This window comes from Manacus candei, unplaced genomic scaffold, assembly GCF_025592945.1.
Source record: "Manacus candei isolate 608988 ecotype Guabito, Panama unplaced genomic scaffold, ASM2559294v1 h1tg000033l, whole genome shotgun sequence".
Classification (NCBI taxonomy): domain Eukaryota; kingdom Metazoa; phylum Chordata; class Aves; order Passeriformes; family Pipridae; genus Manacus; species Manacus candei.
In genome coordinates, this window is record NW_026138081.1 from 5,447,656 (window position 1) to 5,460,529 (window position 12,874).

The window sequence follows — 12,874 nt, forward strand, 5'->3', positions numbered from 1 at the left end:
GGAGAGGCCAGCAGCTGCTATTGCAGGCTGCCATGGGAAGCTGATGGGAGAAACAAAGGGGAAGGATCAGTGACAACAAAACCAGCAGCAAAACCACCTCTGCCAGCAAGCCAGGGGCAAGTGCTGCAGGGTCCTCCCAGCAGTACGGAACTGGAGGGCTGGGAATCAGGGGGCAAACCAGCTGGAGCCATTGCAACCAAGTCCAGGCACCTGCCCCAAGGAAAACAGAAGCAAGCAGATAACTAAACCCAAAACAAAACATAAAAGCTCCAGGAAAAAAAAATCCCCAAAGGCACCAAACCTGTTGGTTTTTTTCAGCTTGCGTATTTTTAATGAAGTAAAAAATAAAAATGAAAGAAAGAAACATGCCACAGAGGTTGTCAGCCTGGTGCAGATCACCCTTGTGCATGGAGGGCATCAGGGTCCCCATGCAGCTGGCCCTCATGGTAGCCAGTCCTACCTCCCACCCCTCCCTGCAGTCAGCTGGAGAAGGAAGTGGATGAAAAACACATGGTGCATACACACAAGCAACAGAAGAACAGCACAACAGCACTCCAGGCCGGGCTTTATCCAGGAATGGGTATGCTGGCATGGGTAAAATAAAAGCTCAACATACTCAACATACTCTATATGTCCAAATTAAAAACAGCAATGGTAACAATCTCCCCTTGAGAGCTGCAATTTAAATCCCCCCCCGAAAGCATTTGGGGGCCTTTGTAATGTTTCTTTCAGTGTCTCATGTGTGAGCTCTGGGGTCCCCATCTGATGGGCAGCATGGCGGTGGCAGCAGCTGCTCCTGTTGGCACTACTGGAGGCCAGAAGAACCAGCAAGCTCAGTGGGAGCCTGGCCTCGGGGTTTCTTGCCCATCTTTTTCAGGCCCTTCACCACAGGTATGGAGAAGGGAGGATAAGGAGGCAGGATGTCAGATGCTTGTTAGCTTCAAACCCAGCGGTTTTCACCCATGGTGGGCTCCCATTGGCAAAGCTCCTGCTGCTCCTCTGAGAAGAAACCCTCTTCTCTGCCTCACATGTATACACATTTAAATAGAGATATGGATATCTGATAAACATTTTGTATGAAAATAAATACTTCATCTGGGTGTTAAGAACCATCGTCACCTCCACCTAGTCACATTCTATGTTACATCTCTTTTTGTCCATGACAACCTTGTTCCCATTGCTTTTTCCCTAACCTATGGACACCTCCTCCCTGCCTCTTGGAGCAGACAAAAACACCTCAGCAGGCAGAGGTGTACTTTTCAGCAGCCTCTCTCTTACTTGCTGCCTCCCAAAGTTTGGCTTATTATTGAGAACTCGATGAAAATGGTTGCCTTTACAGTACCTGTTTCTTGATAGAAGAAATGATCTTTGTCTTGAAAACACTTTACAAAGAGTAGGGTTTTAACATTCTCTTCCAGGGTTCTCAATTAAGAAATATGTTTCTAGATAGCACTGTTTATATAGATATAGGTATAATTTTTATTTATTTTTATTACCAACCCAACATTTCAATTTTCAGCTTTTGATGTAACTCATGACATATTCTCGTGGTGGTGGGTTTTTTTCTTTCTTTTTCCTTAAAAAGAAATGCACTTCAAATGAAAAGGATGCTTTTTTGTCTGTCTGGTGTGCCTAAAAGGTACTTGAGATGACGCAGGAGTCCTGATGTGGATGGCAGTTTTTAAGCCTGTACCTGTCAGTGGCCTGAAGACCACCAGCAAGATACAGGCGTTGTGAAAACTGGGGGAGCAATTGAATAAAAGGGCAGCCATGCCACAGCTCAGGGTGAGATGGCACTGGGAACATATGGGCACACTATCCAGGTTTTCCTGAATTCATTTCCACCTCTGAGCAGGAGAACCACGCAGCAAACCCGCCACCACCACCATCCCAAGGAGCCAGTGCCGCTTTCCCTGGCCCCCTTGCTCCCCCTGCGGCAGGCTCTTTCCTGGGTGGCCATTTATTTCTTTTAACAGTTGTAAATTAACATAATTTTCTCTCCTTGCAGTACCACAAGCTCAAAGTTAATTATACAAAGAGAAATGCCATAGTCAAAATATACATGACACATATTGTATTAGAGGGTTGGGGGTTTTTTCCTTCTTTTTTTCTTAGCCCAGGCAGGTGATTGAGATGCTACATGCTCCAGCCTTTGTCATTAAATGTGTGTGACTGTGTGTCTGTGTTTGTATTAAAAATATATCAGTCTTGTGATGTTCTTAAAAAAGAAAGCAATGGAGGGTGGCGGGGGAGGGAACGGGTAATAGTGAAGAAGTTCTTTGACTGTGTCACAGTCTTTTGTGGCTTCATAAAATACACATGTTCAATTCCAGCACTGATGGCAGCTTGAAGCTTTAGAGTTTAAATTTTTAACATTTTTCTGATTAAGTAGTAAAAAAGAAAAAAAATCAATTAGCGTGCTCCCCCAAAACCAAAAAGCAACAAGCAAACAAAAAAAAAGAAAAATCCCCCCCCAAATTCCTGAATCAGGCTTCTGCAATTCTCAACTAGTAAAAATAAGGAAACATCTCCTTACAGTGGAGGGGTGCTCGGCAGGAAAGGAGACGAGCCCCTATGGGAGAGGTGGCCTTTGGAGATGGTTGAAACTTCATAATCTCATTGAATAGGGTCAGTGGCTGGATTTATTGTGTTTTATTTCAATACTTGCCATTGTTGCTTTCTTTTATACCATTTTTGGATGGGTTTTGTCTCTTTGTTTTTTTCACTCTGTGATGGTTTTGCCCTTCTTGGCACGCAGCTGTCTGACCGTCTGGGCAGTGGCAGCCCCTGACAGACAGCTGTACCCTCAGGTGAAACCGCACTTCCAGGACCGGTGTCCGGTGAGGTAATGGAGGAGGGGGTCCCTCCTTCCGGCAGCACCATCCCTCCACTGCCTAAAACCCCTTGATGTAGCAATAGGCCTCCAGGGTGGCGAAGAGGATGTAGAGCAGCCAGAGGCTGACGAAGAGCAACGTCGTGGCCAGTTTGCACCCCCGGGGGCCTCCCAGCTCCCCGCCAAGGTGGGGTCGCCGGCGGTAGAGGAGGACACTGATGCAGATGAAGGCGAAGATGGTGAAAAGTGTGACGGAGAATGCCAGGGTGCCTGCCGACACCTGGAACTCCTGCCCCTGTGACGCCCAGTAGATCGCTGCCACTGACCATGCCAGCCCGATGCCCAGGAAGACGTTGACAGCATTGCTGCCGGTGACGTTGGTGATGGAGGCGTCAGCGTACACGTCCTGGATGGCCGCAGCTTTGCTGGCGAATGTGTCTGGGGTTGAGGGAGGAGGGAAGGAGAAATCACTGGAGGCTTCAACAGGAGAAACAGACAACGCTTCATGTCTGGGGGACAACGGAGGCTCAGGTGTGACACTGACCAGGTTAGGACACAGACCTCTCCTGGTGCACAACCCCCTCCCAGGTCCAGAGACTCCATGTTGCCACCAAGCACAGTGCAGACCTTGTCTAGGAACAGGGTTTTGTGGATCCCCTTCCCAGCCTGAACCCCATCCCATGACAGAGCTGCTCCCCTGGAAGGAAGAGCATCATCAGAGGAGTTACCTCCCACCCCATCCCTTCCCTGCAGCCGCCTCACCTGGTACAGAAGTGCCGAAGGCGACAAAGACGACAGCGGTCACCGAGTCCTTGAGGCCAATGGTGCAGCCGAAGTGGGAGGCGAGGTCGCCGATGACAGCCGTGAGCATGCCGATGATGAGGATGGAGACAACGAAGCAGGCCCAGCCGTTGCAGTACTCAGTGGGGGGCACACAGGCAAACAGCACCTTCCAGAAGACAGTCAGGAAGTGCATCACGTAGTCAAAGCAGGATGGCAGGCGCTCCTCGCCAGACTCATCTTCGTCCTCATCACCTGCTGCAAACAACATGGAAGGAGAGGTCCAGCCTTCATGTTGGGGCAGGTCAAGTTTACAGGGGTTAGATGTAGCCTCTGCTTGGCCCTTTCACCCCGGGATTCTGCTCTCCTGGGACAAGGTGGGATGGTGCCAGCCGTGACACTGGGCTCAGGGCACACCAGGTCCCTCAGTGATAGGTGAGGCTTGGCAACAGGAGTGCCTCTCAGACACCCTAGAGCCCACAGGGATGGGGAGTGGCAGAGTGGGATACTACACCCACAGAGGGGCAGCCCTATCCCCATCCACAGGCAGCCACATAGGGTATAATCAACCTGTGGAGATCACTGTTGAGGGTCACGATGAAGTTACACAGGCAAGTGATGTTTTGGTCCAAAAACTAGCATAAAGTAATAGAATTGGGAAACTGGAGAGACCTCTTGATCCTCCTGCTCCAGAATATGGGCTGGACACCAGCAGCACCCCAGCAAGAAATTTCTCATCTGTGTGAGGGTATCAACAATGGTGGCGCAGGCCCTTGGAGGAGTCTCCTGCTTAGCCTGGTGGGCCAGGTCAGCCCCAAAACTGGAAGTACTGCTGGTCTTTGTACAGACACAGGACAATGGAAATAAACTGGAGAAAGAGAAAGCAGGTAGGGAGCACAGGGCAGATGTCAAGGGAAGGGGAGAGACATAGGAACAGAAGCAGACCAGGGAAATAACATTGCTCCAAGGATGCTTCCACAGAAGTGGCTTCTCTTAATTGCTAGAAAGAAGAAAACTGAATACCCTGCATCTCTTCTTTCACATCAGAAGAAGCCCTTGTGTCCACTGGCAACAGCTCCCACCCAACTGCCTGCCTGTCCACTGCCTGCTCTACAGCTGGGTGTAAAACATCCCTTTGGGGAAGATGCCAAACCATCAAGGACAGGTTCAGAAAGATGCTCAAATGCCATTAATGGCATAGACATGCCTAAAGAATATGCTCCACAGCTGCCTGGCTCTGAAAGCGGTGAGCTCTCTCGCCAGGCAATAGCTGGCAGGTCTCTGGATCGTTCGCTCTACCAGCTGCTGCCTCATGGGGGAACATCTCCTGTCTGCATGTGGTAACCCTCCCTGCTCCTAGAAACTCTACTGGCTGTGGCAGACAGGACATCTTCCAGCAGTAGAAGCTACTTGCAGTGGGCACGCCACAAACCAGGACTCCAACCAGAATGGGATCTTGCTGCCTGTACACTACTCATCAGATCACTGAAGCAGCAGGAGCACTGCCAGTTGACATAAAGTTTTTGAAAACTGGCCTCCTGGATAGCTCTGCACCAAAAGATGGATCTCCTGAGCTCCTGGCTAATGTATCTGCAAAAGCCCACTTTATGTGGAGCAGAGGAGTTCTCTGGACTAGCTTTGCTGATGGTCACCACATATGCAACTGATGAGCATCACTGACCAGGGAGATGTGGTGTCCTGAGCCCAGACAGATCTCATTCCAGGCTGCATGAACCCTATGGATGCTGGTATGGGATTTCTGATGTCCCCCTCACCTGCACTGACGGTAATGGCCTCCATGAACTGGTCCCTCCAGGAATGTGTCCCTACAACCAAAGCCAGGTTTGTCTTCTTAATCAGCTTGTCCACGGTGCTCTGTTGTGGGAATAAAGATGCACAGCAGTTAAACTGGCTGTTAGCTGGCAAGCACGATCTCTGAGTGCACTGTGGTCTCACAGACCCTTTCCAAACTGTGGAAGTGCCACAAGCACTCTCCTACCAGCCAGATGAAGTCATGACAGGAGTTAAGCCCACCTTCTCCCTGGACTGGCTGACCTAAACCTCACCAGAGCCAGCTTGTTTCCCACCCTTTAATCCTGATGAGGCTCCTTCCTCCCTCATCCGTGCCTCACCAGAGACAGCTTTGCTACTCCCCATTGGCTGCTTCTGCTTACAGCAGGGCTCCCTTTTCTTTCTCCCTCCACCCTTGCCTACCAGCAGCTGCTACTTCTGACATTTCTTGTAGACTTCATCCACCCTTTACTGCATTACATACTTCTTTCCCTCTTCCAACAGCTCTTTCCCCATGCTGCCCCTCTTTTCCACATGCTGCCTCCTCAGTTCTACTCTCCAAGGCTGCTCTCAGTGCCACATGGCTTCCCCCTCCTGGAAGACCCCTAGGACACCTACTGACCTTGAACTCATAGGACTCCTCAATGATGACTTCTAGTTTGGGATGCTCGCCGAGTATTGGTTTGCCCATCTCTGCAATCCTCTTGGCTTCTTCTTCTTCAACCGTCAGCTTCCTCTCAGCCACCTCTGTGAAAGCAAGGTCAACACTAAGCTGTAGGCAGCAGCTCTGGAGCTCCAGGGCACCATGGGGGCTTGTCTGCAGGGCCCAAGTGGAACATGTTTTCAATTTCTTCAAAAAAATACCCTTGAATCTTTCTTCAATCTGCACTGGTGCTCTTGGCTGACATATACCCTCCCATCACCTCCGCAGTAGCCACATCTTTGGGGAGACTGAGGTACCAATCTGTCCTGACATTAGGCACAAGTGTCCTTTAAGACACCTTTAACACCCTGATGTGTTCCCTGATTTGAATGAACAAGGGACAGGATCTTTTTATTCCCCTCTGAGCAGAAAATCACTGTGCCACTCAGTGCTTGATCTAGCACTCAGAGCAACACGTGAACCACACATGAATTGGAAAAATGAACAAGAATAAGTAAGTAATGAAACAAGTACTTTTTTCTTTCATACTGCTGTGAGGATGGTGAAGCACTGGAACAGGTTGTCCAGAGAAGATATGGATGCCACATCTCTGTAAGTGTTCAAGACCAGATTGGACATGGCTTTCAGCAACCTGGTCTAGGGACCAGCAACCCCATGGCAGGAGGGTTGAAACCAGATGAAAAATTCCTTCCAACATATTCCATTCTCTGATTATATGTTTAGTTTCTGCTGGAGGAAACTAAACCAGGACCTCAGGTCAGCAGCATTCTGAGGTGAGCCTGTGTCAGGCTCATCTTGTGATGTCCCAGCTAACCCAGCAAGATGCCTGGAAAGGGTTATGGTTGCCCAGATGAGAAGGAGCATCCCAACTGCCCAGGCAGCTCCCTAGCCCTGACCCAGGTCTCCTCTTCCACCCACCCACCCAAGTACAGACACATGCTGATGGGGTCTCGGTAAAGCTCTGACATCTCAAGAAAGAAGCTGGGTTTCCCCTGGTTTTCCTGTGTCTGACCAGTCAGGGTGTACGAGATGCAATACAAGGCTCAGCTGAGCCTGGGAGCAGGAGCTGGGGCTCTGAAGAACCCGGCAGAGCATCTTGTTCTGGCTAACAGGTGTTACCCAAGGTTTCCTGTAGAGGTTACAAATGCCCAGGTAATGCCTCACATGTGATTAATCCCATATGAACTCCAGCAGTCCTCATGCTTCCTACCAAAAATCACACAGACGTTATGAAGTCCCAGTGAAATCTATTTATAAACTCTGACTTCTCTCTTCATCTGCCCAACTAGATTGATTGCAAAGACTGTAAGCCTTGCAAGACCTGCAGAATTTATAAAACATATAATAACTCTTGTGGCAGGTGACATTATTATAACCCATCACAGAAGCAGAAAAGCTGCATCCATCATTTGAAATCAATGACGTACATCCACACCATCATTGCCTAGCTCAAAGACAGAATAGTCTGGATTTAGGAATCACATAAGTTTACAAGAAATGACAAAGATGGGGAGCACAGCACCTGGAGAAGAAGATGGGCAATACAGACTGCTGGGGATATAGGGGGCACATTTGCAGGCAAAGACCTAGTGAGCACAGAGTGGAGGAGGCAGCTGAGCTGCAGAAGTGCAGAAGAATTTTTTCAGTGAAAGGGTGGATAAGCATTGGAATGGGCTGCCTAGGAAGGTGGTGGAATCACCATCCCTGGAAGACATCAAAAAAAGACTGGATGTGGCACTTAGTGCTCTGGTTTAGTTGGCATGGTGGTGTTCAGTCAAAGGCTGGACTCAAAGATCTTGGAGGTCTTTTCCTTAATGATTCTATGAATCCATGATTTTATGAAAATGTTCTGCCTTATACTACGCTTGTAGGCATGAATTGATGATTATCAAGAACAAGATTCAAGATACTTTTATTCACTGCAACAGGGAGTCAGATGCAATCTACATCTCTTTCTAAGACACAGAACAAGACCAGTCTCTGCCTCTACCTGGAAGTATATGAAGATGACAAGCTGTATCCATTGATGAAAATGCAGGTGCTCATACATCAGCTGCCATAGCACATACATGGCTTTGCTTCTGTCTGAACTCCCCATAACCTGAAGCTCAGGGGCGGAGGCACCCTCAGCTTTGCAAAGCCCAGCTTGGCACGCTGACATGTGCTGACAGTACAGAGCTGAGCAAAAGCACTATGGCCATCCCATCAGGGTTGCAAAGCCCGGACTTTGTGACAGTCTGACTCACTACAACCTTCCCTGGGAAGTAACTGCATTTGAAAAGCTGCGGTCGCAGTCCCTTGGGCTCCCGCCCACTGGCTGCAGTTGCAGAGTGCAGAAAGCAAATGTCTGGAATCTGAGGAGATGCTCTGAAAACAGGGAATATCAGGCCAAATTTCCTCGGCTTCACAACTCCAGGAGAAATAATGCAATGAAACCTCAGTCCCTACTTTAACTGATTTGACAAAAGCCTTTGGCATGGTAAGAGAACACGGAGCCTCATGCAAATGTTATCCCTCTAGGCAAGGCTGAGCTGCCAGCAGGTCTCTAAGCACGTGCAGTGCAGAAAACTTGCTCATCTACATAGGAAGTGCTATCCAACACAGCTTTATCCCGGAACCTGGCGTCTTGCTCAGGCTGGTTAATTTACTTGCACCAGGCAGGACAGTGCAGTATCTGAAGCCCTCCCTAAGGAGGAAGATCTCCTGCATCTCTTCTCAGAGTGTGCCAGGTCCAAGGCTGCTGGGCAGGCTGCATGGGAACCTGTGTGTCCACAGGACCTTGCACCTGCCAGCAGGTGGCTTTATTGTCCCTGCAAGGCACTTGTGGATCACCTACTGATTCGATGAACATGGCAACCACTTGCCAGGCAGCTCTCAGAGTAAGTCAAGTGACACAACCCTGTCCAAGAGTGGACAGATTGCTCTGTCAGCCTAGAGGCTGCATGCTAGCATGAGGGTAACACCAGACACTGCATAAAATAAAGGTGCTGGTGCTTACCACAGCACTGAGGGCAGTGGGTGTCCTGCTATTCGAGGGCACCTTGCTAGTGGACTAAGTGCCACCAGAGGCACCTTCAAGCCCTAAGTAGGCCACCTAGAGTGAAGGGACAAGCTGACCAGCAATGGAGACCTTCAGCCTACTGACAGCATGTCTATCGAGACATGAATAATGGAGGCCCTGCTGTCAACACACAAGGCCTCCTTTGTGGTGTATATGGTGAACTGGCACGGTTTGTACAGTGTGTACATACAAACTGCGCCAGTTTGTGAACTGAGGAGCAGAGAGAAGAAACACAGGTGCCCAAGAAAGCCTGTCAAGGGTGTCCTATGGGAACAGCTGATTGAATATGACTGCTAAGCTAAGTCTTTCAAATGTCAGCTGCAAGCAAACCACAGGAGAACAGGAACAGGCAGCATGTTCAAATGGGTACCTCACAAAAATGTTAATAGAGGAAGCTTTCAGATAAGGACGAAAGGAAGTAATTCCTTCTTATCTCATAAAAATGCAGTCACATTTGTGAACGTGCAACAGGAAAGCAAAGCACAGAAACTTAACAAATTTCAAAGGTGCATCTGAAAACATTTAAGCTGCCATTATATTTTCACTGAATCTCTATCCTAATGTAGAAGACAAACACAGAAGACAAACTCACATGCCAATACTGTGCTGGATCTTGCTCAAGGCACTCATTCAAGTGACCCAGAGGTGCCAAATACCAGGCTGCTGACTGTCCTCTGAAATTAAGGCTGTGCCATTTGTGGCAGGAAGGACAAATTCAGAAGCCCAGCTGACGCATCTCTTGCCCCAGCCTATACCACAATACAGTTAAGGGGAAGAGCTAGGCACCTCCAAAGAGTGATACAAAGCACCTACATGATTCCACTGCTTCTCCCCACCTACTGCTTAGGACACATATGAGCACCTTTTGATAGGAATCAGTGTCAACCTCTACAAAACACCAGAGCCCAAGATGAACCTGCTCCAGGCTTGTTAGGTCTGCCTGTTCCAATGGGATGCGGAGGGCTGAGTTAGACCCTGTGGGTACTGACCCAACAGCTGAGAAGGAATGAAGTCTTGCAACATCCCAGTGACAGAGCACAATCCCAATGCTCCTGCCTTTTAGGGAAGCCCTTTAGCCAGCAGCAGGGTGCACCAGGATGCCTGTGGAGCTGCAGGAGGCTGCTGTCCCCACATCAAGCATGGGGGATGCTCCCACATGGTCTGTGGTAGCCACAGGCCCCCACCTCCTGAGGGAGCGGCTGGGGCCTTGGAGGGCTCCTCCAGGAAGCAGAGACAGAGCATCTGTGAGGTGTCACCCTCATGCAGTAGCCTGCAAATAAGACTACTGAGGGCTGTGATAAATAAAACATAAAGAGGGAAGGGTGGGGGACTGGGTGTTGGGAGACAGATTTTAATTTGTAAGGTCAAGTCTGTCAAGGTGAATGCTGCCAAGCTGCAGCTTAATTATTAACTAGCCTGATTTCTATTTGTACCTGCATCAGTACCTACTTTTCAATGCGGATTGCACCCTGGACTCCTTGGACTCCCTGCTGTCAACCCCAATTAAGCCTGATAAGGTCTGGCTGTGCATAGCAAGAACAGGAGCTTGCCAGGACCTCCTGGGCTGCCTCCACCTCCTCCCTGGGAAGGGGACGGTGGCCAGAGAGGGGTCCCCTAAATCCTGCCTGCCCTGGTACATTGGTGTGTGCTACCATCAAGTGTTAGGAATCTCTCTGGGCTGCAGGAGCACATAGAGGCTGCTGAGGCTAGGCAAGTTGGGGCTGATGTGCCAGCTGCACCAAGATACTCCACTCCGGGTGCCAGGGAGCCCATGGGTTAGAGAGGAGATGCTACAAGCAGGGAAGACAACATGTCTGATAAGATTAAAGGCTGGGTGGGAAGAATGAGGATGAAGTCCACTTTTGCTCAGGCTGTAGCAATGGCCACAGCTGACACCCACTACGCACTGGACCCCGCAGAAAGCAAGGAGAGGTTTTTGGTTAAACCATTCCATGCTCTCTCATGTACTCTGCCTTGTTCAGACCCTTAAAGCTATGACAGACAAGGGGGCTTGGCAGCTCCTGGTTATGGTCCTGCCATTGCTGTGCTCTGCAGCCCTGGGCATGTCCCTGCCATGCTCGCTCCTCAGTTCTCATCTTGTGTCTGTCTCTCAGTCTGTCTCTCTCCACTTATGTCTGCAGGGAACTTGAGCTGCAGTGATCTGCAAAGCTCTTTCAGATCTGCACATGACAGGCAGTCTCTTGGGCTCAAAATATTGTAAGGAGATCCCCTCCTCCTTGTATTTCTTCTGGGGAAAGGGGAGCACTAAGCAGTGTTCCCACATCATGCACTGCTCCTGGAGAATACTACATGGGTGCATGCCCACTCAACCTCCTTCAGATGGGGGGACCAAATGGCAACTGGACATTGCCTGTGGCCTCCTGGACACATCATAAATCCAAGTTAGATAAAGCCAATTTCCATGGAGTAATCTGGCCACCGCATCTTTTGAGCTGAAAAAGGCAATGGGAAGGCCTTGTAACACCATCAGAGAGGTAGACGCTCATCACAGGCAGTGCTGCAAGACTACCAAGCAGCCATAGACCAGTTGGTATTCCCTGTCACTTGCTGAATAAATTGGATTAAAACCAGGAATGTATTCATGAAAGACTGCTATGAAGGCCATTTCACACTCCTTGAGCTATCTTGTCTCCATCCATTTCTGGAGTGGGCATGTATCTGTATGAAGGTCACCCCTTCTAGGGACTATTCTGCTAGGTAGAAATCAAAACAACAATTAAAATGGGATTTTATTTTTTTTTGTTGTGGTTTAGTAAAATATAATCCTGGCTAAACAAAGTAAATAGTGAGCATGAATGAGTTCCTATCTCCTGAGCACTGTCAAGCTGTCAGTCACAAGTGGGGAAGACTGCTGGCTAAAAGACACACTGCCTTTGGAGATTAGCATATGGACATACCCTTTACTGAAGCACATGCACACACACAAGCAGTGGCAGCCTGGGTTGCTTTCTAAAATGTGAGGAATCCACTTACTTAGCCCTGAAAGCTATTTGTGAGACATGATACATCCTGCATACATGCCCTAGCATTCCTTAATGCTAACTGAGAAGTGCTGCACATTCATGAGAGGAAGGCTAAGGCACAGGGCTGGGAACTGAGCATTATTGCACTCCTGGCTCTGCCTTGAGATTGCTGCTGACACAACTGTCCCTGACAGGCCAGACAACTGGCGTCTCTGTTCCCCAGTCTTTCCCACTGCAAAGTGGACCCAGGAGTTTTAATGCATAAATAAATAGATTTAGAAATACTTTCTTTGATCTGGATGAGTATGTACATATTATGATATATGTACATATTATGATATAGATGTATCTACTATTTGGGTAATTTCGCATCCCTTTAAGAATCTGAATCACCTGAGCCCAAGAACTTTCAAGTAAAGGTTCTGCACAGGCTTTCAGCGACTTTTGCAAGGATTGGAAAGACCATCAGAGCAGTTCATCCACTGATAGCAAAGGTGGGGACAACTGGAGTACCTGTGCACTTTGATATTGAGTATTCCCCTGTATAAAGAGTATACAGAGAGATCACTGCCAGTGTCAAAACAGAAGGTTACACACCAGAGAAGTTAAAAAAAAACAACCCAAGTTTGACTCTCAAGTCTCTCCACAGCGATCCCATACTACAGTGGTCCTCTGAAGCCTGAACAACTGGCACTGGACAGTTGGACATGGCCAAGCAAGTTGGCATTGGACATGGCCAAGCAAGGCTTTCAGAATCTTTG

At 48.8% G+C, this 12,874-nt stretch overlaps 1 protein-coding gene across 11 annotated transcripts in view; it reads right to left on the reverse strand.

The window, feature by feature from the left end:
- Positions 1–308: 308 nt before the first annotated feature.
- SLC8A3 (solute carrier family 8 member A3) overlaps positions 309–12,874 on the reverse strand; it is a 116,857-nt gene continuing 104,291 nt past the window's right edge. For 9 of the 11 annotated variants that reach the window (XM_051791541.1, XM_051791540.1, XM_051791546.1 and 6 more), the window contains 4 exons: positions 6,027–6,151; positions 5,389–5,488; positions 3,596–3,871; positions 309–3,271 (listed from right to left, as the gene is read on the reverse strand). In XM_051791541.1, the coding sequence (XP_051647501.1) occupies positions 2,895–3,271; positions 3,596–3,871; positions 5,389–5,488; positions 6,027–6,151 (878 nt within the window). In that variant the 3' untranslated portion in view covers positions 309–2,894. The remainder of the gene's footprint in view (positions 3,272–3,595; positions 3,872–5,388; positions 5,489–6,026; positions 6,152–12,874) is intronic. The other 2 variants (XM_051791537.1, XM_051791536.1) reach the window with 1 other exon arrangement.